A 27,967-nucleotide genomic window follows, 5' to 3' on the forward strand; every position below is an offset into this window, starting at 1 on the left:
GGGGGGGGGGGGGGGTGGGGGTTGGGGGCGCAGGCACTATTTTCATCGGATAGAGCAAAATGCAAGTCATATTATCAAGGAGAAGATAAATATAAAAATGAATGCTACCTCAATACAGAATTCACCAGTTTCTGGTTCTTTGGCCACAGTCGCAGTCAATCCAGCAGCAGAAGAGGATTTGCCAGATGTGTAGACAGATCTGGGAACAATACCTGATGTGTATCTGCAAGTATAAACACCACCATATTTTAAATTCCCAAGCATATAAGCCACACGCTCTGCATAATTAAAAGACGTACTTGAGAAACTGAGACTTTGCACAGCTAGGATCTCCAACTATACAAACATTTATGTCTCCTCTCAGATTGATGCCTTCGTAAGTGAGCTTGTGGACACCACCCAAAAGCATAAGCAGGATTGCTCGCTTGATATCTTGGTGACCAAAAACAGTTGGTGCAATGCTGTCAACAAGCTTATTGAAGAAATCCGGGGTATCTCTCATTCTTTGAATTTCTTTAAGCTCCTCTGACTACAAGTTAGATAAAATAAGCAGAATAAACAACTATTGGATACTTTTGTTCATTTCTGGCATGCAATCCAGTATAAGTAATCCAGCAAACAGCTAGAGTACTTGGAGAGTCATGCAAATACACAAATGACTAAATGTGATGGTCATAAGATCAACAATCAAATATGCAAGTGAAAGACTACCTTTCAGATAGATCAATGGCATAGATGGAATGCTCAGAAAGCAGGAAGAACAAACAAAACTTTGAAGGACATTCTAAGATGTAGAAATGGCCTAACATGAACAAATTTATAATTGTAAAATGACGAATGGAACATGCCAGCAGGATACATGATAATAACAAAAATAATGTGCACCAAGAATTTACAGTGAACTGTTGGTCATCTTCATCACCATCCTTCTTTCTATTTCTGATGTCAACATCCTTTCTACCGTCAGAAACCTAAAATAAGAAATCTTTGTCAAAAAGTCAATATGTACTGCATAAACCTTTAAAGGGAATTGCCCGCTATGAGCCAACGCATGACAGACCTGAACCGAATTGGCAATAAAGGCCAGACGATAGGATAGGTCTCTGACTCCCAATGCACGAAGACCCCTCACACCTTCATGTCCAGCAGTAGAATTCTTGCGTTGAGAAGATTCTCGACGGCATTCTGCTCTTTCACCAGGGGAGGCCAGTGCCAATATGTCCGGTATCACAACAACAGTACCAGTGAAGATGACACTATAACCACATATAAAATAAATTAGAAGGGAAAAAAAGGAACATAAAGGCTAAACAAAAACGGAGTCAACATGGATGTACAAAAGCATATTATCTTACGTGTCACCTGCCCTAGCCTGTTCAACAATCTCATGACGGAGAATAACATCCAATGATCTAGGTAAGGAACCAGCAGGTATCTCTTTGGAAGTCTCCTGCATTCTTACCCTCTGCCAATCTGCAAACTTGCTCTCTTGTCGAAGCAATGCCCATTTTGTTCTGTTTAGACATGTTGCACTGACACAGGTTGCTGGCTGTAGCGACAAAAAGCAATTGTAGGCAAACAATGAAAAGCATGAGCCAACTTAAAACAAAAGAAGAATAAAGAGAAGAGAAACAACATAATTGAGAAAGACGCAGACCTCTGTGTACTTGAATTGCTGTTCAACATTCCTGATGAGGCTTCCGCATTCCAAGCACTTGAAAGTTCCTTGGAGAAGCTCTGGTCTGACTTCGCTTGTTCGTGTGACTACTCCTGTGACTGATACTAGCTTCCCAATTTCTGCTGTGGTTAATTCCCTCAAGCTGCAGTCGGGGTTTGAAGAGATGTAATCAGAAAAGGCGTATATATTTGAGTGGGTCTAATTTATTTGGGAAATGAAAGTGCGGGCATTAGTTAATAAGTGAGAAAATGAGTTGCTGAAAGTAAATTTATTGATGCAGACATGAGTACTGAGAAAAGAAGAGAATATATTCAAAATCATGTGGCTAGGGGCTAGTGCTACTCCATTCTATTATCTTATATCTATACGACTAGTAGAGTTGATGAAAATTAAAAAAGAGTACCGCTTGGTGAAGGGAATGTTAAAGAAGGCAACATTGATGTCCTTGTTGGGGCTATCATCCGCCTCGGCAACAAAAGCGGGATTCTCCATCACGAACCTCTTGCAGGCGTTCTTCAAGTATGGCTCGAATCTAAAAGTGGAAGTGGTAGTAATACCCAGTCAAGATTGTTTTTTTTCTTTTTTAAAGAAAGGAACGAAATCTCAATAAAATTAAAATTAGACAGGCAGCTGACCTCAAGTACTCATCAGCGATGGCCTTCTGGAGAATGTCGTTGTAGAGCATGACGTGCGAGAAGTCGATGAACATGGTGCTCGACTCGTTCCCTTTCATCGCCTGTATCTCAGCCTCGTAATGCGATTCCCCCATTTGTGGGTTCAACCTGAAGCTGTTTTTTTTTTAAAAAAAAAAAAGGAAAGAAAGAAAATGTAGAAATTACTGAAAAAATGTTCCATAGTAATCAAATCAGATTCAGATCGCATAAGATCAAAATGGAAAGTTCACCTCTTGAGGAAGTCGAGGAATATGTTCTCCACTCTAATTGCCTTGTCATCTACAAAGCATCCCCCGTACGCCTCCATTCTTTTCCAGAAATCGTGAGGCTTTTGCTTCTCTCTCTTTGATTTCTGTATACACTGCTAACTGCTACCAACACCAGACGGACTGATCAGACACTCTCAGCTCTTTTGACTCCGTCCCCTCATGTGGCGGGAATTTTCTGTGGGGCCCAGCACTTTTTCCCGCCAAATCACTCCACTCCACAGTTGGCTGGCCCACTTCACAGATCGATTAGTAGTCAGGCTTTCTGGGCTTTTCAAGTGGCCCATTTTATTTATTTGGGCTTTTCAACTAATGGGTTTTATCTTGGACTGAGCTCTGAAATTGCAAAATTGGGCCGGTCTTCCCATGTTAAAACTACAAATGTGTTAGTTTTGCATGAATTAGAGTGTACATTCCAAAGGCCCGCAAACCTTTTGCCAGTTGGTGGTCGCCTCGGCTATCAAGCTAAAAGAAAGAGGCCTATGCCTCTGAATGTATGGACAAATTGAGCTAAAATTGAAAACGTAGAAGAAGAAGAATTAAGACGTGAAAGAGAGATAGGAGACCTGATATGTTATTATTATTATTATTATATACTATGAAAATTAGTTAGCTGCAGTGCAAACTAATTAAAAGCATGCGCATGTCAACAGTAGGTAGGTTTGGAATAAGTCCTTTTGATGGAATCCCTCTTCTTTAATGCTTTTGAGATCTTACTTGATGGCATTTTAGTGTGTTCATCCGCGCTAATCGCTGCTCAGCCTTTGCCCTTTTGCTTGCCGAGAGGAGTTTCTTACTCTTCTTTTATATATACTTTTATTATTTAGTTTAATTTGTTTTTCTCGTTCCCTTTGCCAAAAGATATTATTATTCTAATTCTAATACATATAATAATAATAATAATTATTATTATAATAATGCTTTGCTTTGTAATAAAATTTTGGGAGCCACTCTTTGCAACACTGTCACTTGTGAACCGGTCTTTAAACGCTCGTTTGTCTTGTAGTCATACAGTACCCACTCGTCTATCCTTAAAAAGACAAAGATTCGTCCCCTTGGTTTCAACACCCTTTTAGTGGAGCTCTGATCAGCAGAAGCAGCTAGCTAGCACTGCCCACTTCTTCCAAAACCACCGCCTTGGAAGCAGCGACAATAACTATACTATCACCATTCTAATCTCTCGCTTACGTACAGCTAGCTAGCCATGAACAACAACACTACCACCCAGGACCAATTCCATGATAGTAGTGAACAAGACCAAAAGGCCATCTCAAACAAGCGTTATATTCCTCTTTTGTTGATCAATTATACGTGCCTATTTGTGGGTTCTGTATCCTCAAGCTTGCTCTCAAAGTACTATTTCAACCACAAAGGCACTAACAGATGGGTTTCCACATGGGTTCAGTCTGCAGGATTCCCGCTCCTTTTCCTTCCCATTTTCCTCCCTTACTATCTGTTCAAATGCACTCAGAGAAAGCCCTTCTCTCGTTTCACTCCCGGAATCTTAATCTTGTCCATATTCATAGGCCTCATGCTAGGCTTAAACAACCTTCTTTTTTCTTGGGGCAACTCTTATCTGCCTGTGTCCACATCTTCCCTCCTTCTATCATCTCAACTAGTATTCAATCTCATTCTGTCCGTAATAATCGTGAAGCAAAGGATCACTTTCATGAACCTCAACTGCGTCATCCTGTTGACGTTGAGCTCAATCCTCCTAGCCCTGGGGTCCAGCCATGACAGACCGCATGACCTGACCCGAGCAAAATACTTCATAGGGTTTATGGCAACCATAGGGGCGGGGTTGCTGTTCGCGCTATATCTACCGATTATGGAGATGGTATACAAGAAGGTGTACTGTTACGCGATGGTGATGGAAATGCAGCTAGTGATGGAGATATCGGCGACAGCATTAGCGAGCGTGGGGATGGCGTTGGACGGGGGATTCGCGGAGATGAAGAGGGAGAGCGGAGAGGTGTTCGACAAGGGGGAGGGGGTGTACTGGGCGACGGTCTTGGCCAACTTGGTGACTTGGCAGCTATGCTTTATGGGAACGGCGGGAATGGTATTCTTGACGTGCTCCTTGACGGGAGGAATATGCATGACAGCGTTGTTGGGAATGAACGTGTTGGGAGGGGTGTTGGTGTATGGGGAGGACTTTGGTGGGGTGAAGGCCGTGTCCACGGTGATGTGTGGGTGGGGATTTTGCTCCTACGTGTACGGGATGTATGTTAACAATAAGCAATTGGACGATGACCATATGCAAATTAGTCATGCTACGAATGCTCCTCCCATTGAGATGGCTCAGGTGGTAACTCCTCCCAGCTCTGATCCCCATCTCCGGGTTTGAACAAATTAATTATATATGCACCCTTTGATTCGCTAGGAGTAATTAACTCGCCGGAGCCAGCAGCTTCAAGCCAGCTTGAAGAAACAGTGCTAATTAATATAGAAAACAAAATATAAATTAACTAGTCTTCATCATACTATGTGATGATGATGGCCCCTTAAATTGGGCCTTGGAGTGATAAGCGTTGCATCTTTTTTCTTCTTAACTTTATTTCTCAATTGTATTATACATATGCTATATATATATATATTTAATTTTCCAAAAAAAATGCTACGTAATATTAATTTATTTATATAGATAGCTAGTATATATTGTAATTTTTTATTATCATTATTATTATAATTAAAATGTTATTATTACCTAGGAGATATGAAGAGTTTCAAATCAGTAGTACAGCACACCATTATCAACATATGGCTATGATGATTGGCTAAGAGTGGAAGAATTTATTTAATAGATGTCACATTGTTACTCATTAGCTGTAGAATTATTCAAGTTGACTTTTGATCTTGGATGTGCCACTGCCGGCATAATAAACGTAACAAAAAGGAATGATGAATGACACCATCTCTTAAGCACCATACATTCAGTATTAATTTATTCAAATTAATACATATATATATATATAGAATTATATAGATTTCATTTTAATCAATAAAAAGGTAATTATTAATTTGTACCAAATAATATATAATAAACACATATATAATTGTTGCCAATAGAAAACCTCTTTTCTATTTTCAAGTTTTTGAAATCCATTGAGTGAAAAGGATATATATATATATATATGGCAATTATTCTTTTAAAAATGAAAACCATATTTATCTTTATAATAATATTAAATTTTGATATATATATATATGATAAGGTAATTGAAAATTTTATAAGGGAAGTCCAATCACACGCGTCTTTATTCTTTTGATTACCTCGGTGGTGATTTTTTTCCCCTTTCTCTTTTGAATTAAGGACAAGAATTCATAGTTCCAGATATGACCAACTAATGGCACAACGGGTAACATGGATTAATAGAGAAAAGAAAATTAAAACACAACTTGTAGTTGCAGAGGGTGGAAGGTATTAGGATAGTCTTAAATTGTTATTTGACTAAGATAGTTTAATTTTAATTAAACTAGTATACCATGTTGAAATAACCTTTAAATCTAGCTAGATTAGGATAATATATCCTAATTGTATTAGGATAAGATTATTGTACTTAATCCTATAAAAAGATCTTATAGGGTTAAAAAATATTGAACACCTAGATTTAGAGAGAGTGAATTAGGTGTATGTGGGATAAGAATTGTGAGTTTAAAATTGTTCTTTGTAATTTTTTAATTTTTCTTTTAGTAAATCGTTCTTTGTTGCTGTACTTGTGGACGTAAGTCATCAAAATATCAAATCATATAAATTCTTGTATGTGTGTTTGATTTATTTCTTTCCTTATTCTATTAAATGAGTAAGATCTTGGATAACTCTTTAAAGATAATTTCACAATTTTCACAAAAATTAGTATCAGAGCTTCAAAGTCTTGAACCAATTTGAATCTTATTATGACAACTTCGTCGACTAAGCACAAAATTGAATATTTTAATGGAAGAAACAATTTTAGTCTATGGTGTGTTAAGATGTACGCATTACTAGTGCAACAATGATTGTTGAAGGCATTAAAGAGAAAAAACTATCTTCCCTCAAATTTATCTAATGGTGAGAAAGATAACCTTATGGAGAAAGCATATAATGTTACTTTCCTAACTTTGTCTGATGAGGTGCTAAGAGAAATCATGGATGAAGAATTTGTTATTACAATGTGGCTTAAACTCGAGAGTATTTATATGACCAAATCCCTAATAAATTGACTTTATATGAAGCAACAATAATATACTCTCAATATGTGTAAATGTATGTTTGTTAATATCCACATAAATGAATTTAATGGAGTTGTTTTTTATTTAAAAAATATCAATGTTAAAATTAAAGATAAAAATCTAAACTTAATTTTTTTATGTTTTTTACCTCAATTGTATGAAAATTTCATAGATACTATGTTATATGGCTAAGACACTATTACTTTTGAGGATGTAAAGGCATCTTTAAATTTCAAAAAATTGAAAAAGAAAGTTAGTAGTATCCAAAATGAAAATCAAGTAGAATGCCTGATTGTAAATAGAGGACAAGATGGAGAGAAAAGCTTAGACAAAAAAAGTAAATCTAGAGCAAAAGGGAAAACTTGATGGAATTGTGGTACGAAAAGGTACTTCCATCAAGATTGTACTAAATTTAAGAATGATGATGTAAAACCCGACCTTATAAACACATGTCACGACATACATGCACTGAGTAGCATGTTATTATGTTAGGAAAGTCCTAAGAATAGACGAAACTCGGTATCGTACCTAACGAAACTCGGTATCGTACCTAACGGTACACTTGAGTTGATTTAACCTTGAACTAGTTCAAATAGGAATCGTATGATGAAATTTAATTTTTTATAGTCAAGGAATGACTAAAAATAATTGTTCGGAGTTCGAGGGTTCATTAGGGGTAAAATTAAAAATTTTGATGTTCAAGGGTAAAATCGTTATTTTGCCACCTAAGATAATAATTTGATAATGGAGTGAAATTTTTGATCAAGATTAACTATTTGGAGTATAATTTAATGATAGGATGTGAAAAAGTTTAATTCTGGTGATTTTTGGAGTGTAGGGGTAAAATCGTAATTTTACTACTTGCGAACAAAATTTGAGATTTTGAGAGAATTTAGATTAAATTTGATAAATTGGAGAATGGTATGAGTACAAGGGATGAAAAATATGTCTATGGGCAATTTTTCAGTTTTTTGGGCAAAAATGTAATTTTTCACTTTTACGGGGGTAAAAGTGTAAATTTCAAAAATTACTCCACCGAGACTTTGGATAAGTCTGAGAATTTTATCTAAGCTATGGATATGTGGGACAAGTGTATGGTGAAAATTTGGAAACAAATGGATGAAAATTTAAAAAAGAGCCAATGGGAAAGTGACACGTGGCATTTTTAAAAAATAATATAATATTATTTTAATGAAAAGTCAGCCCATTTAAACCCCATTTTAAGTGCTGGCCGGCCATAAGGAAGAACAAGAGAGGAAATAGAGAGGAAAGGAAGAAAAGAAAGAAAACAAAGGGAAACTAGAAAAATTCAAAGGAGAATTCGCGTTTTTCGCCCATTTACGTGTCTAACGGTAAGATTTTTCGACTTTAGCTTGATTTCTACCTTTCTTATGCCTTTGTTTCCATTTAGCATGCTTGAGGAGAGAGATCTAAAAGTGACATCAAGGGCTAGATGAAATTCTAGGGGAGAGATTTAGAAATTTTTAGGTTTTGATTTTTAGTTAAATTGGTAGTTTTAGTTAGTTAAATGTGTTTAGAAATTAAATTGGGCAAGAAAGTATTAAATATTCACAATACCCACCCTTGGTTGAATCTGCAATGAGGTAGAATGATGATGATCTGATTTTTATTCTAAGAGAAATGAAGAGAAAATGATGAAAAATGGTTAAATGTGATAGAAAAACAAAGTAGAAAATTTACCGAGTTAATGTCCCATTTTTAGCTGAATTTTACAAGGAGGAAAGTGGACTGATTTTGGTGATTTTAGAAAGTTATTGGCTGATATTTAATGGTTAAAAATGTTGGAGAGAGAATGGGACGATTTAGAGCTAAAATGGAGGGCGTTAGCAATTTATCGAGTAAAGTGTCAAAAATAGGTTAATATCGTGTTTAAGCCATTTTTGGCTATTGCATTTCATATCATGCATTAGTATAGGATTTAAGTCAAATATATAGTGATTTAGCATTAACGTGATGAATTGAATAAATTTTTGCAATGTGTCTAGGAAGATAGCCTTCCGGTAAAGGCAAGAAAATCGTACCCGACGAGTAGTTATCGGAGCACCTAGAAAGCTTTTAGTTTGTTCAAACGGTGAGTAAACCTATTATTATTGTGAATTATCTAAAGTTATTTTAAAAATGCTCTTTATGTATTTTATGAAATGAAAACGATATTAAAACGGGATTTTTGATGTTTTAGAAATAAATGTGACAAAAAAAATATATTATGTTGATTATGAAATTGAGTAATTGGAGGCTGTTAACTGTCTTGAAAATTATATATTTTCCTATGAATGGCTTATGAGATATAAGTATATGTGGCTATATTTTGTAAGTGTATTGAAAATTTATGTAAACTGTTTTTACTATGCAGGCTGGATAAATAAATAAAAACCACGTTATACTGTCGAAATTTTATTAAAATTGGTGGGTTAGTCACTACAGTGACAGGTTTCCATGGACTGCCTATTAGAAGGGCACGATAAACCCGGCTATATAGTTAGTCCGGTTGTAGAGGCGAGGAAGGTAACTCTCGGGGTAGTATTAGAGCTCACTTCACGTTGAACCCCCACGTGAATGTGTAACTCGGCCAACGCCAAGGAACGGTTTGTTTTAAAAATAAAAATGTGTTTCACATGTAAATGTTATAACAACCTTGGCGGACTCGGTTAGATGTCTCGGTCAAGGTATCTCCGAGGATTAGTTTTGACTTGAGCCTTGTTTTCTTTTATAAAAGACATAAGCCTTAACAACTGTTTTGGTAAATTACAAATATTTTATGGTTTAAGAAATAAATTGAAAACATTATGAAATGGTTTGTGATTTGTTGTTTAAACTTGCCTCCCTATTACTCGCCTTTAGATATTTATGATAATATTTGTTTACTCATTGAGATTGCAAAATCTCACCCACCTCATTTCCAAACATTTCAGGTTTGTGGTAGCTTGTAGATACCCTATTTTGTCGAGGATTCCAGTTGACATCTCCACCACACAGACAGTAAGTTTCTAGCACCAACACTGGCTGTATTTTGGGCCACTTGTCATTGTAACCATTATTGTACATTATAACTTTGTAAATTTTTGTATGTGTGAATTTATTTTACTTACATGTTACAAAAGATTTCTTACACGTATTTCTATAAATATTATTTTATATAAAAAATGCTATATTTTAATCAATATTTTGAATAGTGATATTTATTTATAAATTTTTTTAAAATATTTTTGTCTTTTGATTTACTTGAGCAGGAAACTACTGAAAATTGTTTAAAATGGAATGTTTAAAAACAATTGCTCACAGAAAAGACAAGAAATTGATATGTAAGCCTTGCGGGGTTCTGATTGGCATTTCGGGTAATGAGTGTCAATTGGGACGTCGCGGCGGTTGTCATGGACCCGAAGAAAGTTCCGGGTCGTGATAGATGAAAAGATCAACAAAGTTAAGAATGTTGTAAATGTGGTAAAATATGACTTTGATACATTTAAGGAAGTTGATAGTGTTCTTGCAGTTACCAATGATAACCTAAAGGATACATGGATCTTGGATTCGGCTTGTTACTTCCACATATGTCTTAGACATAATTGGTTTACAACTTATCTATTTGCTAATATGAGTACTGTACAATTAAGAAATGATTTCTTTTTTTTTTTAGTTGTTGGGATTAGCACCATTCGAATCAAGATGTTTGATGGTAAGGTAAGAACGTTTGAGGTTAAACATGTTCTTGACATAAAAAGGAATTTGATATCTTTAAGTTTGTTAAATAAAATGGGCTACAAATGGGGTAGCTAAGATGGTGTCTTGAAGGTCTCTAAAGGAACCTTAACTATCATGAAAGACAAGTTATCCGATGACCTTTATCGTTTAGTGGGAACTGTTTCTATAATCTCGTCTAATGATCCTGATAATAATGTTACATGTTAATGGCATATGAGATTAGGTCATATAAGCAAGAAATGGATGACAAAACTGAGTAAACGTGATTTACTATGTAGTTAAAAGATTGAAAAGCTAGATTTCTGTAAGCATTGTGTCTATGGCAAACAACATAAAGTAAAATTTAGCACTGTAACTTATTGAACCAAGAGTACGGTAAACTACATCCATTCAAATTTATGGATTTCTTCTTTAGTGGCATCAAAAGTTAGATAATTATAGAAGTGGATTGTTATTGATGATTTTTCAAGAAAGGTGTAGACATATTTGCTGAAAGCTATGAGTGAAGTCTCAATCAACTTTTTGCATTGGAAGGCATTGATTGAGAAACATACTATTAAAATGATCAAAAGCTTTCAAACAAACAATGTTTTGGAATTTCGCAAATGTGAGTTTAGTTTGTTTTGTAAGAATGAAGAAATCGTTAGACATCGCACTGTCATCAAAATACCACACCAAAACAATGTTGCAGAGCAGATAAAGATAACACTTTTAAAGGGTCCAAGATGCATGCTCTCTAATGTTGGCCTATCTAAAATATTCTGAATAACAACTATTAACATGGCCTGCTACTTAGCAAATCAGTCTCCATCAGCTACAATTGAATTTAAGACTCTTCAGGAAATTTGGTCTTGTAAGCCCGTTGATTACTTTATATTAAGAGCATTTGGTTGTCATATTTCTGTTCATGTAAATTATGGTAAACTTGAGCCGAGGATGAAGAAGTGCATATTCCTAGGCTATTCATATCAGGTAAAAGGTTATTAATTATGGTGTGCTGATTGTAAGTCCCCAAAGTTTATGGTAAGTTAGGATGTTGCTATTGACGAGTCTACATTACTTTATGAGATAAAGTCTAGAATTGCAATCACATCAAACCAAGAAGTTGGCAAGCAAATGCAACTTGAAATCAATGTTTATGGGACAATGCGAGATGGTAGTGAAATCCAAAATGAATCGTAAGAGGGACAAAAATTAGTATATCATATACAACAACAATGGATTACTTGTATTTATGGTTATTTTGATTCTTATGCTTTATTTGTGGAAGTAGAGATTGATAAGCCTTATTTTTGTCGTGAGGCAATTACATGTGTCTAGTTTTCTAAAAAGATTGAGTCTCTACATTATGATCAACACATTGGAGATTGAGAAACCACCTAAAGGTATTATTGATATTGACTTAGTATGTGAAGGAGATGCAAATACTAGTTGTAATGTGGTTGGCTTCTCCAATTTAGATTTTGCTAGTGATCTAGATAGTAGAATATCTCAAACGAGGTATGTGTTTATTCTCTCAAGGTTTACAGTCAATTGGACAAACGTTCTTCAAATTGTTGCATTGTCTACAACTGAAGCGAAATATATGGTTGTGGCAGAGGCAACGAGAAAGGCTTTATGGCTTCAAGGCTTGGTTAGTGATCTTGGTTTTGGACAAGCATATATACTTGTGTTTTGTGACAGTCAAAGTGCCATATATTTGACTAAAAATCAAATGTTTCATGAGAAAATGAAACACATCCAAGTCAAGTGTAACTTTGTTCAAGAGATTGTTTTTAGATGTGAGATTGTAGTGAAGAAAATAGCTACAATTGAAAATCAAGTAAATTTGTTGACTAAGACAATGTCTAGGATAAAGTTTAAGGATTGCTTGGACTTGATTGATGTTCATAATGCTTGAGGCCCTTTGGGGCATTCACAGTGTCGACAGAGATTGGTTCGTAAGGTGGAGCTTGGTAAATTCAAGCCTAAGGTGGAGATTTGTTTGGATAGCTTGAATCATTATTTAAATATGATAGTTTAATTCTAATTAAACTAGTATACCATATTGAGATAGTCTTTAAATCTAGTTAGACTAGGATAACATATTCTAATTATATTAAGATAAGATTATTGTATTTGGCCCTATAAAAGGATCCCATGGGGTTAAAGAATATTTAACACTTAGATTTAGAAAGAGTGATTTGGGTGTATGTGGGATATAGGGTATGAGTTTAAAATTATTCTTGTAATCTTCTAATTTTTCTCTTAGTGGATAGTTCTCTATTGTTGTGTTCGTAGACGTAAATCATTAAAAGACTGAACCACATAAATTCTTGTAATCTTGTGGGGATGCTTGATTTTTTTTTTATTTTTTTGTTCTATTGATTGGGTAAGATTTTAGATAACTCTTTAGAGATAATTTCACAATTTTCACAAAAGAGGGTTCCCTCTTTAACAAAGGGAATAACATGCATTTTGTTATTGAGAACAAATGAGTAATTAGAGTAATTATTGTAATACGCAGTAAACTAAAATTATAAATCTGGAAGCCTTGTATAAACAAGAGTAATTAGAGGACATTATTTTCTTTTTCAAAATTTTTGTCTTTTCTCCCTTATTGTTCTATTGTCTATAATCTCACCCTACAGTTCTCAGCAGCTCAAAGCAGTAATGCTAATCACAAACTTTATGGGATAAATCTATATACCTCCAAAATAGCTACTTTAATTGAAACATTTTCCAATAAGGTTGGTGGGAACATGATAGACAAGCTTTAGATTAAACTCAATATATACAATCATTCACAAGTATGTTATGGTAATTCAAAAATTGAGATGCTCACATTAAACATTTGGTGTAATGATATATAAAATCACGTTTTTTTTTTAAAGATTGAAAATCCCAATACAGTGAAGGTGTTGATTATAAGTCAAAACTATCATATTATTATAGCAAATATATTTATTGTATGATATTTATCAAGAAATTAATTGATCTCACACTGACTAATTATAGAAATTTAGAAGTTGGAAATGAGTTCCAATTCTCCCTTTAATTGAATTTAAATATTAAAATGAAATACATCATTAATTAAGTATAAATGTATATAGAATAACAAGTCCAGTTTGAGTTCGGAAAAGTGAGAATAATTACAGTGCTGTTAAAGTGATTTGGCAGAATATTCTTGAGATTATAGAGTACATAAAAGCATGGCTTTTTGGAACAGTGAAAGAAGAAAAAGGTGTTGATAAGGATTAAGGAATGAGGAGCCATATTCCCGAGAAGGAACCTCATAAACATATAGCTAACACGTGTTTTCAATCCTCCACAGACCTTTCGACCTAATTAATGGACTGAATCATTAAAATGAATCTTTGAGTAAATCCAAAACTACTGTTAAAAATGAAGTAATTTAAGGTGGCAGCTCAGCTGCTCCTGCTCATGCACATTACAGCACTATATTATTTTTTGGAATTTAAATAAAACCGTCCAAAACATACTATATTATATAATCCAATTAAAAAAAATTAATTTTGTCTTGAGAATAAAAGCATCAAGATTTTGTCGTCGTCTATCTTGCAAAAAGTTGGTTTTCCTTTTGTTCTCATCTTCAATTTCCAAATATTGCTGCTTGCTTGTCACCTTTTGAAAGGGAAGGGCTTGTGGTTATGTCCATACCTAAACGAATGATGATGATAATGATTATTATATATATATATATATATATATATATAANTTGTCACCTTTTGAAAGGGAAGGGCTTGTGGTTATGTCCATACCTAAACGAATGATGATGATAATGATTATTATATATATATATATATATATATATATAAGTTATAACTAGCTAGGGCATTTCACATTATTTTTTTCCACGTAAAAGCAACTCCCTCCATAGGCTGCTTTCTGACACCTTCCCTCCGCGAAGAGTAATGGTTCGCGGCTCACGCCACGAAGGACCCACTGCCCACTGCCACAGCCACAGCCCTCTCTTCTCCTAGCTCACCGCAGAGAAAGAAATTAATTAAGGCTATACATGGAGACTGGAATAAAAGGTAGATCTTCCTCCTCCTTTTTGTTTTGTTTAATCAAAAAACATATACAATATCCCACCACACACCATTAATCTAGTCAATGCTTATCATCATTCAGGATCCATCAATACACCCAACTTTCTTAATTAAGAAGTAATTAATCTTAATCTCTTCTCCATTACCAGCATAAAAGCCAAAAGTAGAAAATAACGATGGATTGACATTGAAAATTAAAGAAACTTCATGTAATTCGCGGCTGATGACAGCCTGGTGATCTATCTCTGGATCTGCTGCATGCTGATCCTACTAGAAAAAGTGGCCCCTCTTAATTTTGCTTTACTTGTTATTTACTTAATTTGTCCTACTGTTTAATTTATTTACTTGTATATGTTTCTCTTTATCAAGTCGTGTTGTCTTGGCTGCCACTGAAAATTGTACACATGTTTTAGCATAACAGCACGGCGGTGTGCTATTGCATTTACTTTAATAATCGTGATCTCCCTAAAGTAGTTGAAAGTTGAAACCAATGATAGGAAAAAGGGCAGTACAAAAGCAAACTTTGTTAAATATATCACAAATCCATGGTGAGATTTCTTGGTTGGTTGCATGTTAGATGCTTATGGCCTTTTTTAGGGCTCTTGTAGGGATGTATATATATGTATGTTTATGGCTTACTATTAGGGTGTTTTTTTGTAGGGATTTTGTAATGCATGTATATATACATACACATGTTACCAAATCATACATAGATACATATAGAGTCAAATTTAGCATCAAGAAATCAATTACTTAAGTGAATAATAAAGTATGCAAATTCAAAATATGTAACTTCAAAATGAATTCATGGACAAGATATTTTCTTGTTTCCCTTGTAAAATATATAGTGTCAAAATATTCTAAGATGCTGTACGAACTTTTGACTTAAAGAACAAGCCTGATAGCATACGGATGTGACCAGCTAGTTAAATGAAAACTCGGAGTTGGATCATAGTTATCCAGTGATGTTCAAGAGAGAAAAAGAAAAAACTGAAAAAGTAAAAATAATTTCATAACTTGTGAAGAAAAAGATCGATATATAGGTCGGTTATAATTAACGCAAGATCAGTGATTCAGAAGAAGAGATTTGCAGATATTATTGATGGAAAGGAAAGTACGCAGATACCCAAACAGTAATGTGGAGCATAGGGCGGGTGAAATGAGAAATGACACGTTGGGGAGGGAGATGGTCGATCTCACTTTAGTGTCCTGTCCGCACTTGTAAAGATTAAAAAGAGTTAAGGATTGCATCTGCATGAATAAATAAAAGTGGGATTGGTGAAGAAAAAGAAAAAGGACGGCAGGCAGGGCAGGCATTACAGCTAGAGATGGATCAAATTCGTCCCGGAGAAGCCCCAGACATCAACTCCTTCTTTTTGTGTTTGTGGTGCCCAAGGCCCAACGCCAGGCCACTATGTTTCTTCTTTTCTTTTGTCAGATATTCTTCCATGCCCTTTGCTCCCCCTATTTTCTCCTGCTGTTTTTTTTTTTGTTTTGTTTTCACTTTCCTCCCGGGCCGGGCAAGAGTTTGGGAGTTGCATGTCTTTGCCAAAAGCGTTATGATTCCAGCTTAGTGAAATGGCGACAAGGAATTATTCTTTTGACTCTGTCCATTTTTCTTTTCTGTACACCTCCTGTACTAACCGGAATCTATCCAGCACTGGATTTTCATCCCTTCTCTTTTTGATGCTTGCATGTTTTTATATATATATATATATATATATATATTCAAATTAATTACATATTTATCATATATAGCTAATTAAATAATTATATATCTATCTTTCTATCTTTTAGATAGTGGCACATACGTAGATCGCATATGTTTATATTAATTCATGATTACTCTTTCCTTTTCACTATCGGGAATGAATGATTAATCGAAGATCAAACGGTGCATGAGGGTATTTTTTATTTTTTTTAATTATGAGAAAGGTGAGTTTATCTTCAAGGCTTCCCAAGTCAAGCAGAAATCTATTATAAATTGACTGCTGAACTCAAGTGCTAGCTAGCAGGGTCAATTTGAAAATGACATTAATTAATCATGCTAATTAAGGTAGGGAAAGACTAAAATCTATTAATTAATAATGAATATCTTTACGAATTATTAATCCAGTGATAATTAGAGAAAGATCAGTTATATATATATTTGAAAAAAATTATTTTAAGAATAAAATCTTGAATGTATTATGTTAATGTTAGAGAGCTCATCCTTAAAATCATCTAGAGAAAAGATTAGATTTAATTATTATAATCTATAAATATAGTGAATACCAATAAGAATATAATCAAAACTACATAATTTGGATGCTTGAAGCTTCATTTATACATATGGTTTAATTAATTTTCATTTAAGGACAGATACGTTGTAAGCCTTGAAAACATGTATGTAGTGGCAACCACACCCTGTACTAATATATATATATATATATATAAAATGCATTTAAATTGGCATGCTTGATGTGTTGCCAAAGGAATGACAATCAAGTGTTGGGCACCCTCAGCCAGGGTCGACAACTACATCCCAACAGAAAACACTCATTGGTGAGTTGGTGTGGATTTGACTTCCGAATGAGAATGTCAAAGCCGATGCTAAAAGCCCATAACTTAAAAGTGAGAGAGTGAGTGGGCTGAGTTCAGGATTCTAATTTCATTTGAGCCTATTGTTTGAGACCATAAGGCCAAGGGGTCAAGGCCCAGCTCGCAAGGCGCTAATAGCTTGATACCGCTGCTACGCACCAGCAGCCAGGCTCAGAGGAAAAGTAATCAGAATCCCAGAGCCCAGAGGAGAAAAAAAGTGAAATTTGTTAGTGGCTGTCGAGTGCCAAGTGCCACTGGAAAAACATTAACTAGTGGTTGAGGTAGATGGGGACCTTGCAAGCATCCCAAGTGCCATTTGCATCGACTTCTTCATCTTCATCTCCACCTGCACCTAGAACCTTATCCACATGCAAACCATTCGCTGTGAATCTCAACTTGAACCAAGTTTGCAGTTTGATGAGTCTCCCAAGGAGGAGGAGGAATGGAGTTGGAACTGTGGTTGTTGTCGGGGTCGGTAAAGAAGACACGCAACAAGTGCGCGTTGATGAAGATGATGTTGCTTCATCATCTGCAACTACCCAACAGGAAGAAGAGGAGGACCTTCAATGCGTTCGCCAAATCCAAAGAGTAAGACAATTCCATTCCTTTGATGATGTTTTGTTTTATTTGTTCAAATTTCTCAATATTACTAGTATAGTAGAATTGCACTCCCTGTTAATATATCACTTTAATCATTCTGTTTATTACTACTTACTAGGCTTTGGAACTTCTCAGGACAAACAGGGACATGTTATTCAGCGAGGTATGTGTTGGTACTGATTTAATTTCGTTACTCTTATTCTTTCCTTCTATTTACTAGTTCGTTTTTGTATATATAGGTTAAACTGACTGTAATGATAGAGGACCCTAGAGAAGTTGAGAGAAGGAGATTGCTCGGCATTGAAGATCCTGATGCCCCTACCAGGGATGATCTTGTTGACGCCCTGGAACAAGTCAGTTCCCTTTCCCCGCCTGCCTTCAATTTGTGTACTTGTATACTTTACATCCCGTAAACAATATACAAGCACTATCTATAAATGTAGCATGCTCTTATCAATATAACGCCACCATTAGTTGTGCTTAAAATATTACCATCCTTTTCAAACACTAAAGAAAGAGTTTGTCAACAGATTCTGTGAAAAACCTGATCTGAGGAAACTGTTCCAATCGCTGTTTGTTTCTCTATTTGACCAGATCAATGAAGGGAAGATCCCCACAAATCGTGTCGCTCTCAGGATGCTAGCTGAGGAAATGATCAACTGGCCTAATTTAGAGGTATATTTTCGTTACTTAGTCTACCCATACTCCTTAGTTTCTGTTTTCTAGTTGAAGATTATATTGACCAGGGTCACTTCCTTTTATTAATCAGTTCACGTATTATCTATACTCTGTTGTTTTAGCCACCTCCAACTTTCATATATATTCTGTGTCCCGTGAAATTGGATTATTTTCACCTTTATACAAATAACTCATTATGTAGCTTCTAAGCAGGATGGCTTTGGTTATTCCAGTATGGTTATTAGTAGTAGTTCGAAATGATTCAATTTTTCTTAACACTAAATCAGGAATCTTCAGAAACCGAAGGAGAACTTCGTTTCATGATGGAAGTCTTCTTATAGGTTCAACTTCCACTACATTGTGGTTGTGTGATCGTTCTCAGCTTCTCGAGTTCCAGGACCACATTCTTTTATATGATATTTAACCTTCCAGAAGCAATATGCCCCAATGAGATTACTTATATTAGTCCCATTTCTGCTGTGCAAACAATTTTTCTAGGAGATATTCTTCTTTAGATTGAAATTTGAGAATGCTTGCTGTCTTTAATGATAGGAAGAAGCACCAAAGAAAAAACGTGGCAAATCCCTATATGCAAAGGCCACAGACACTGGCATTGATCCTAAAGAGGCTGCCAAGAGACTGAATATTGATTGGGATTCTGCTGCTGAAATCGAAGATGCTGATGTTGATGATGAAACAGAAGTGCTGCCTGCAGTGGTTCGTTTCTTATTTCTGTTTTTAATATTCTAACAAGTATTTTCTTTACTGGTGAGTCTATTATCAGTTTCTTTAGCCTTTCTGTTTTGAAAGGTTGGCTGTTTGCAATGAGGCTTGCCTTATTGAGGCACTAGTGCTTAAATAACAGCTTTAGAAGTCACTAAGACTGGGATGTTCTGAATTTGGGGAGTCAGTCAAATTATAATAAAAATGGTCAATGGACTGAGATGATTTAATTCCACACCTTGGGTTTATGGTTATTTGATTCATTTCAGAGTTGCACAACTGCTATGCCTGCTTAATTTGCCTTTTGCAATATATGACTGCTCATAAAAGTGCATTTTGATGTAAATGTGGCATGCATTTTAGCGTTTTCTTCTCCCAGGCAATTGGGGGTGCAAATAGCTAATTGCTTGCATGCTGCTTATTGAATTGCATTCGAGGTATCAATGCACCACATGAAAGGTGTTGATACCTCACAGGCAAAATACGTTGTTTTTTTTTCCTTTTAATTGTGAATTGACCTATTATTCAGATAAAAGGGATCATTTAGGATATGCATGTTGTACTATCATTTTCATAGTGAGGTATGCATAAAAAGCCTAGGTGACTTAATTGAGATAAGAGAATTTGTTGGGAGGAAGAGCTAAACTGCAATATTGTCTCAGATCATTGACGTGGATTTTTTCTTCCTGCATCAGTGGACATATAGAATATGTTCTAAAACCCGTATATTATTGTCTTCTTAGTATTTACTTTAGTGTTTTTTTTCTTTTTCGTTCTGCATTGATATATTTAATTTATAAGGAGGCTACCGTGGGCGGTTTTTTTTGGTTTGAATTAGGGTCTGAATCTCAAAGTATTTCTTGTGATGGATGCATAAGTCAATCTGCCATTTAATTCAAAAAAAATTTTCTGCATTTTCTAAGAGGCTGATTCTTTTACAGGGTTTTGGGGCACTGTACTTGGTCACAGCTTTTCCACTTATCATTGGTATATCTGTAGTGTTAATATTATTTTATAATTCTCTCCAGTAGATATTTTGGGACTTGCCTTGTAACTTAAATGTATAACATCTATTTAAATGGTGTTCACTTTATTACATTTCCTATGTTGAATTGTTAGTTTGTTACATGATGCACCAACAGCCACTAGAACATCTGAGGAAGAACTGAATATTGCAAAGCCTCTTTGGATGGGGCGATGAGGCTTTGTTCACCTTATGCCACATCTCAAACACGAAAAAGCCATTCCTCTCTATCAACTTAAGCTTGCACTTCTGTTCTGGCATGAGTTTAAGTTAATGGAACTACCCTCGTGCAGAAAAAGGAAGGCCTGCAAAAGTAAAAACAAATATCCGTGGATTCAATAACATTGAAGAAACTAGCTTCAAGATGATTTTATACCTGCGGTTGACACTACTGTCCCTCTTCCACCTACCCGCAAAGCCAAAGTTAAGATGTAGCCATCCAAAACTATGCACCTCTTCTCCTAGATATGGCTCAGTTCTGTCAAGGAAGAGCTGGAAAAACGAAAATCAAGCATCTTCTAGGCAGATTAACTATCAAGTCCATAAGCACTCATCTCTAGAACAATCATCAAACTCTGCCAGAAAAAAGCCTGTTTCCTTGAAGTAAATCTAGTGGTGAAGAGCACAAGCACCACTATATGAATTTGATCTTTGGCTACTTCTCAAATGTTCATGCTAGCCATGATGGTCATCACAAGTGGTAAAAAGATGGGCAGTAATGAAGGTGAGTTCAAATTCAGCGGCATTTGCCTTCTTCTGCCAGTGTTTGGTAAGGCAAACTCGTGAGACCCAGGAAGGAAGCAGCAGTGGTGATGGACAATGTGACGTGGAGGACGGTTTCCCTGGGAAAGTTTGAATGCAGATCCCGGGCTTTATCTGCCAAAATGCCAGATCATCAGAACGAGGATTGAGATAGCCATGAATCTATACTTTGAGCTGCCATTAAGTTTATAGGAAATAGTATGAGTGATGCTCATTCACCTATTTCCGCGGCTTTTGCATGTTGTGAAGGATACAAGACTGGTTCAACTTCAACAAGAGCAACAAGCAGGATATCCCATTAATCATCTTGCCATGTTAGGCTTTCTACATCACCCCTACATTATTGCATAGTACATACATGCTTCCCAGCCGCACCTGCTTATTGCAAGGCTAGGGAGGATACTGTCATGACCTTTGTGTATTCTGAACTGGAGATAGCTGATGGGTAGCGACTGTGAGTAGATAAACCAGGCCAAAGCCCAAGGAAATGGTGAAAGTGTGTTGGACATTTTCAAATAATTTCATATTAAAATAGAAAAAAAAATATGATTGTTGAAAATTAAAATTAAAAAAAGGGTTATGTCTATTAAAATAAAAATAAATAAAATAAAAAAATAAAAAAGAATCACGTTTGCTGAAAAAGACTAACATGAGTAACTCTTTAAAATAAACACAAACAATGTCTGTTAGAAATAAGCATATAAGCCTATAAAAGAGGACTCTCTTCATTCAACAGAATGCACATCAGAAAGCAAAAAACTTTATTTCCTTTCTCAAAATTTTTCAAGTTTTCTTCTGACGCAGGAGTGTCNTCTAGGATTGTATTTTATAAAATTTAGTTTTTTTGCTAATTTAGTTGATTTAGGATTTGTTTTCTTTATTTTATTTAGATTAATATTATTTTCTTATTTTTATTTTAATACTTATAAGAATTAGTATTTGATTAGGATAGTCATGTTCTATTTTGGAATAGAACACCTATTTTTTTTAAATCTCTTATTAATTATTTGATTGTATTAGACAATATAAAGTAAAGTTTTATTAGGATTTGAGCTTATAATATTATAAATAAGACCCTTAAGCTTAGTTGTAAGACATTCAGAGTTGAGAGTTAATAAATAATATTTTCTTAAGCAGGAGTGCTTATTTCTCTAGGCTCTTTTTAAAGAGTAAGAGGTTTTAGTATCTTTGGCCTAGCCAACCAAAGTGGGATTTTGACTATTTTTCACCTTAATGGGGTTTTTAACCTTGCCAATATTGGTGATTCACCTTAGTGGAGTTTTCAACCTCGTCACGATTGGTGTCTTTCACAACACCCAAGTGTCTTTACAACGCCCCGACGTCATCTTCTATACTATTTTCCTGTAGAAAAATATTATAAAAATTTGATAATCTTGTTATACTCCGGTGAGTGCTCAGTGGATTGATTTTGTCAATGCAAAACATCGTTAATCACTAGGCTTCATTGTATGTTCGAGGTTTATACGCCGGTAACTCTTTTACACGCTACAAGTGGGGGTGAATAAAACCTTAAGGCCAGTGGTATTGATACAAACCTTGAAGCCCATTTCTAAGTTTTCCAGTTTGCTGTTCTAAAGTGAGTGTGCAAAATTCCTATACATGAGAAATTCGTTTATAGCAATGATTAAAGGCAAAGGGATTGTTGAACTTGAATTCACTTATGGAAAAACTTTAACTTTGAAAGATATATACTATGTTTCAGAAGTTAGAAAAATTTAGTGTCTGGAAGTCTATTCAATAAGTTTGGTTTCAAGCTTATATTTGAAGTAGATAAATTCATTATGTCCAATGGGAGAATTTTTGTTGGGAAAGGTTACATGTGTGATGGAATGTTCAAATTAAATATTGTTAATAATAAAAAAATAAAACAGTTGTTTCTACTTATATGATTGAATCTTCTTATTTATGGTGTTATAGATTAGGACATTTAAATTATAGAAGATTGGATGGCATGTATAAAATGGACTTAATTCCAAAATTTAATCAAAATATTGATAAATGCAATACATGCGTGTTAACAAAAATAACTTGAAATCCTTTTCCTAAAGTTAAAAGAAATACCAAATTATTTGAATTAACACATAGTGATATGCATAGTACACTTACATTAGCTGAAAAGAAATATTTTGTCACATTCATTGATGATTTCTTTAGATATTGTTATGTATATTTGTTGCATTCTAAAGATGAAGTACTTGATAAATTTAAGGTTTATAAATCAAAAGTTGAATTACAATGTGAATCTTTTATCAAGTGTTTAAAATCAGATAGAGGTGGAGAATATTACAGTCCAAGTTATTTTGCCTCCATTAGAATAATCCATCGTATTTCAGCACCTTACACACTACAACATAATGGTGTAGTAAAAAGGAAGAATAGGGTCTTGACCGAAACGGTAAATGCTATGTTATCATATTCAGGTCTTGGAAAAGGGTTTTGGGGAGAAACTTTGTTAACAGCTTGTCACATATTAAATAGAGTTCCTAAAAAGAAAACTAAAATGACCCCATATGAGGAATAGAAGAAAAAAAAAACAAAACCTTAATTATATGAAGGTTTGGGGATATAAAGTTGTAGTTAAAGTTTCGAAACCCAAAAGAAAGAAATTGGGTGAAAGAGGAATAGAATATATATTCATAGGATATGCATAACATAGTAAAGCATATAGGTTCATGGAAATTGAACCAAATGATTCAATTCCAGTCAATACTGTTATTGAATCAAGAGATGCAATATTTTATAAAAATAGATTCAAATCTGTTTTAAGATAACTACAGCCACTACAATCAATTCAATCAAATGTCATTCCATTGGAACAAAATGAAAATAATGATGAATCTAGACCAGAAATAAGGAAAAGAAAAAGGGCTAGAAAGGTAAAAGATTTTGATCCAGACTTTTATATGTTTCTTGTAGAAAAAACAGGAGAAAATATTGACAATAAGATTCTTTATTGTTTTAATTTAGAATCGGACCCTATTACATATGACAAGGTAATGAAGTCTCAAGATTCTACATTTTGGAAGGAAGCAATCAATGATGAGATGGGCTCAATAATGGGAAATAATACTTGGATTTTAGTTGATCTTCCACTAAGTTCCAAACCAATAGGTTGTAAATGGATTTTCAAAAAGAAAATTAAAGTAGATGAAACCATAGATAAGTTCATATAGACTTGGCAATTCGTGTTAACGTGTCATAAACGTGTCAGACACGAAACACGTTAAGGCTAAACACAAACATGACACATTTAATATTCGTGTCTTAAATTTAAAACATGTACACGTATACGTTTAATACACGTATAATATGACACAACACGATTAACACGTTTATTAAACGTGTCAATATATGACACGCACGATTAATAACACGTTTAACACGATTAACACGCTTAACACGATTAAATAAAAATATTTATAATTAAATATAATTTTATTATTTAAATTTAAAATCTATAATTATAAAAATAATTATAACAAAACAAAAATAATAATAACATCAAATAATCACCAAAAGTTAAAAATTAAGGTTGAGCATATATAGTTACATTATACCCTTTATAAAATTAAAAAAACTTATTAAAATAATTATTTAAAATTATTTATATAAGGTTAAAATAGTTTTTAACTATTAATTTTTAATAGGTTAATAAACATGTTAGATATACACATTTAAATACGATAACACGATTAAACATGATAACGTGATTAAGTAAACGCATTTTAAACGTGTTTGTTGTGTCTGACACGTTAAGACACGAAAATTTTTATATCTTAACATGTCAGACACGATTAGATACGAAATATGTTAAGACTAAACCCAAAACTTATTTAACCCATGTCTTCTCGTGTCGTGTTAACGTGTCATGTTCAAAATTGCCAAGTCTAAGTTCAAAGCAAGATTAGTAGCCAAAGGTTTTACGCAAAAGTAAGAGATTGACTACTTTGCTACTTATGCTTCAGTAGCAAGAATTGCTACAATTAGACTTCTAATCTCCTTTGCATCAATTTATAAGTTGGTAATTCACCAAATGGATATCAAAACAGTATTTTTAAATGGTGAATTAGAAGAGAAAGTCTACATGGAACAATCAGAAGGGTTTGTTGTTTCAAGATAAGAGCATAAAGTTTGTAAACTTGTCAAATCATTGTATGGGCTTAAACAAGCATTAAAACAATGGCATAAAAAATTTGATGAAATTATTTTAGCTAATGGCTACAACATAAATGAATCTAACAAGTGCAAATATAGCAAATTCCAAAATAGTAAAGGTGTTATAATTTGCTTATATGTGGATGATATGCTAATTTTTTGTACGGATTTGGAACAAGTTGAAGAGACAAAGAAGTTTTTGTCAAATAACTTTGCAATGAAAGATATGGGTGTAGCAGATGTCATTTTAAGAATTAGAATATTCTAAGATTAAAATAACATAACTTTATCTCAATCGCACTATATTGAAAAAGTGCTTGAAAAGTTTAATCTTACTAATTGTATACCAGCATCTACACCCATGGATCCTCAAACTAAATCAGTACCTAATGATGGTAGGGCTATTGATTAATTACAATATGTAAGAGTAATTGGTTGTTTGATGTATGTAATGACATGTACAAAGCCAGATGTAGCATTTGCTGTTGGAAAGTTAAGTAAATATACAAGTAATCTAGGTATTTTGCATTGGCAAGCCATAAATCGAGTACTAAGATATTTAAATAAATCAATTAATTGTGGACTTTGCTATAATGGATTTCCATCAGTACTAAAAGGATATTCGAATGCTAGTTGGATTACAAGTTTAGAAGATCATGCTTCCACAAGTGGATGGATCTTCATGCTTGGTGGGGGTGCCATTTCTTGGGGGTCCAAGAAACAAACAGTATAACTGATTCTACCATGGCAGCTGAATTTATTGCATTGGCTACTGCCACTAAGGAAGTTGAATGGCTAAGAAATTTACTCTATGGTGTGCCTTTATGGCTTAAGTCAATTTCTCCAATTTCTATCCGTTGTGATAGTGAAATAACTCTAGCAAAAACATATAGCCAAGTGTTTAATGAAAAGTCTAGACATATTGGATTAAGACATAGTTATACTCAACAATTAGTTTCTGATGGAGTGATCACTATAACTTTTGTGAGGTCTAGTGAAAACTTGACGGATCCTTTAACAAACAATCTTGCTAGAAATCTTGTAAATAAGACTTAAAAAGAGATGGGGCTCAAGCTCATAAATTGAAACTCACCCATAGTGAAAACTTGACTTAACGCTTGGTATAACATCAAGGTTTGAGTTCAATGAAACAAAATACATCATTTGTATGTGGCTGCTAGTACTATAATATAATATATTATATTCCATCCTAAGTGAAGTGCTAGGTACCCATAATGGTAAGGAAATGATGAGTTATATATCTTAATAGCCCCATAACATAATTTGATAGAATGCTTTAGTTACGGGGGCATTCATCAGATCTACTTATGTGAGTGTGAATTGTGGCAACTTTTATGAGTTCAAGAGCTTAGTTTTAATAGCACTCTTGAAAAGAGGATACAAACACATGGCCATAAAAGCATTGCCGGATACTATGCATTTATTGGTGTTGAAATCGTTGTGTGATATGTGTTTAGTTAACCAAATGGAATAGCTAGATCAAAGCATAGTCTACCATGCAATTTCGGTTAACTTTAATATGTTTTCATTAAGTGAAGGTTTAATCGGAAGACACCTTCATTTATGCAATTGATTATCAAGATTATCAAAAATTTGAATTAATTTGAAAATGGTGGGGGATTGTTGGACATTTTCAAATAAAAGATATGATTTCATATCAAAATAGAAGAAAAAATTATGACCGTTGAAAATTAAAATTAAAATAAAAAAAGAATAAGAAAAAGAGTCACGTCTGTTGGAAAAAACTAATAAGAGCAACTCTTTGAAACAGACACAAACAGTGTCTGTTGGGAACAAGTATCTAAGCCTATAAAAGAGGACCCTCTTCATCCAACAAAACGTATATTAGAAAACAAAAAACTTTCCTTCCTTTCTCAAAATTTCTCAAGTTTTCTTCTATGATATTTTCCTTTAGAAAAATATTATAGAAGTTTGATAATCTTGTTATACTTCAGTGAGTGTTCAGTTGATTGATTTTGTCAGTGCAAAACACCGTCAATCACTGAACTTCATTGCATTTTTGAGGTTTATACGTCGGTAACTTTTTTACACACTACAAGTGGAGGCGAATAAAACCTTAAGGATAGTGGTATTGATACACGTCTCGAAGTTAATTTTTAAAATTTTCAATTTGGTGTTCTAACAAAGTGGAGGGATGGGAATCAGACGGCTCGACTCAAGTCCATTTTATCCATCATTCACGCACACTACCATCTGATAAGTACTAGTTTTTGGTGTTTTGAGAAAGCTCGGGGTCTTGGTCTTCTTGGACTAAAGTCTTAATATGTAGTATTCATTACTTTCACTAGTCACTACCTAAAACAGTAGCTCATCGGCTTTGATATAAGCTTAGTCACTCACTAATAATTAATCTTAAACTCAGAGGCTAAGAAAATGCTGTGCAAAAAGTGGGCAATAACATCCCGTTTGGTTTGAAGAGTAGCGTATTATTTATTTCTAGAAACACAAAATTGTAGAGTTGAAATAATAACATAGAAACAAACACGTGAGTGAGACTTGAGAGGGGAGGGACCACAAAGCCAGGCAACCCAACCCATCTTATTAATTTTGACCGTTGAATAATAATGGTATATATCTATATCAGCCCACCAGGCCTAGGCCTATCGTTTTTAATGCTGCCTGTATGTTACAATCGCTCGTAAAAGGAACATTTACTTACCATTCAATTGCATTAGCTTTTTTGCTTCATACTTGGCACTGTTGCGGGCCAGCTCTCTTTATATATATATATATATATATATATATATATATATATATATATATATATACAAAAAAAAAAC

At 34.3% G+C, this 27,967-nt stretch overlaps 3 protein-coding genes and 1 long non-coding RNA gene across 4 annotated transcripts in view; 3 read left to right on the top strand and 1 right to left on the bottom strand.

Moving 5' to 3' along the window:
* The window catches only part of LOC18606978 (DNA replication licensing factor MCM6), a 5,952-nt gene extending 3,218 nt beyond the window's left edge, over positions 1–2,734 (bottom strand). The window contains exons 1-9 of the mRNA XM_007040906.2: positions 2,583–2,734; positions 2,314–2,466; positions 2,082–2,210; positions 1,658–1,820; positions 1,356–1,549; positions 1,061–1,256; positions 897–971; positions 300–529; positions 109–223 (exon numbers count right to left, since the gene is read on the bottom strand). Coding sequence (XP_007040968.2) covers positions 109–223; positions 300–529; positions 897–971; positions 1,061–1,256; positions 1,356–1,549; positions 1,658–1,820; positions 2,082–2,210; positions 2,314–2,466; positions 2,583–2,659 — 1,332 coding nt within the window. The 5' untranslated portion in view covers positions 2,660–2,734. The remainder of the gene's footprint in view (positions 1–108; positions 224–299; positions 530–896; positions 972–1,060; positions 1,257–1,355; positions 1,550–1,657; positions 1,821–2,081; positions 2,211–2,313; positions 2,467–2,582) is intronic.
* On the top strand, positions 3,823–5,156 carry LOC18606979 (probable purine permease 4). The gene has a single exon (XM_007040915.2). The coding sequence runs from the start codon at positions 3,823–3,825 to the stop codon at positions 4,963–4,965; it is 1,143 nt and encodes a 380-aa protein (XP_007040977.2). The 3' UTR covers positions 4,966–5,156.
* On the top strand, positions 14,414–16,286 carry LOC18606980. The gene is made up of 2 exons (XR_001926417.1): positions 14,414–14,587; positions 15,680–16,286. It is a non-coding gene; the product is annotated as an uncharacterized LOC18606980 (long non-coding RNA).
* LOC18606981 (ycf3-interacting protein 1, chloroplastic) lies at positions 17,328–20,288 on the top strand. The gene is made up of 6 exons (XM_007040917.2): positions 17,328–17,770; positions 17,901–17,945; positions 18,022–18,135; positions 18,377–18,457; positions 19,013–19,177; positions 20,125–20,288. Exons 1-6 carry the CDS (start codon positions 17,468–17,470, stop codon positions 20,212–20,214), a joined length of 798 nt encoding a protein of 265 aa, XP_007040979.2. The 5' UTR covers positions 17,328–17,467; the 3' UTR covers positions 20,215–20,288.

This window comes from Theobroma cacao, chromosome 2, assembly GCF_000208745.1.
Source record: "Theobroma cacao cultivar B97-61/B2 chromosome 2, Criollo_cocoa_genome_V2, whole genome shotgun sequence".
Lineage (NCBI taxonomy): Eukaryota > Viridiplantae > Streptophyta > Magnoliopsida > Malvales > Malvaceae > Theobroma > Theobroma cacao.

Bases quoted from the DNA above. Each gene is read 5' to 3' on its own strand.
- LOC18606979 (XM_007040915.2), top strand. From the start codon at position 3,823: ATGAACAACAACACTACCACCCAGGACCAATTCCATGATAGTAGTGAA.
- LOC18606981 (XM_007040917.2), top strand. From the start codon at position 17,468: ATGGGGACCTTGCAAGCATCCCAAGTGCCATTTGCATCGACTTCTTCA. The intron at 17,946-18,021 runs GTATGTGTTGGT...TTGTATATATAG, and splicing joins GGGACATGTTATTCAGCGAG to GTTAAACTGACTGTAATGAT. The intron at 18,458-19,012 runs GTATATTTTCGT...CTTTAATGATAG, and splicing joins TCAACTGGCCTAATTTAGAG to GAAGAAGCACCAAAGAAAAA.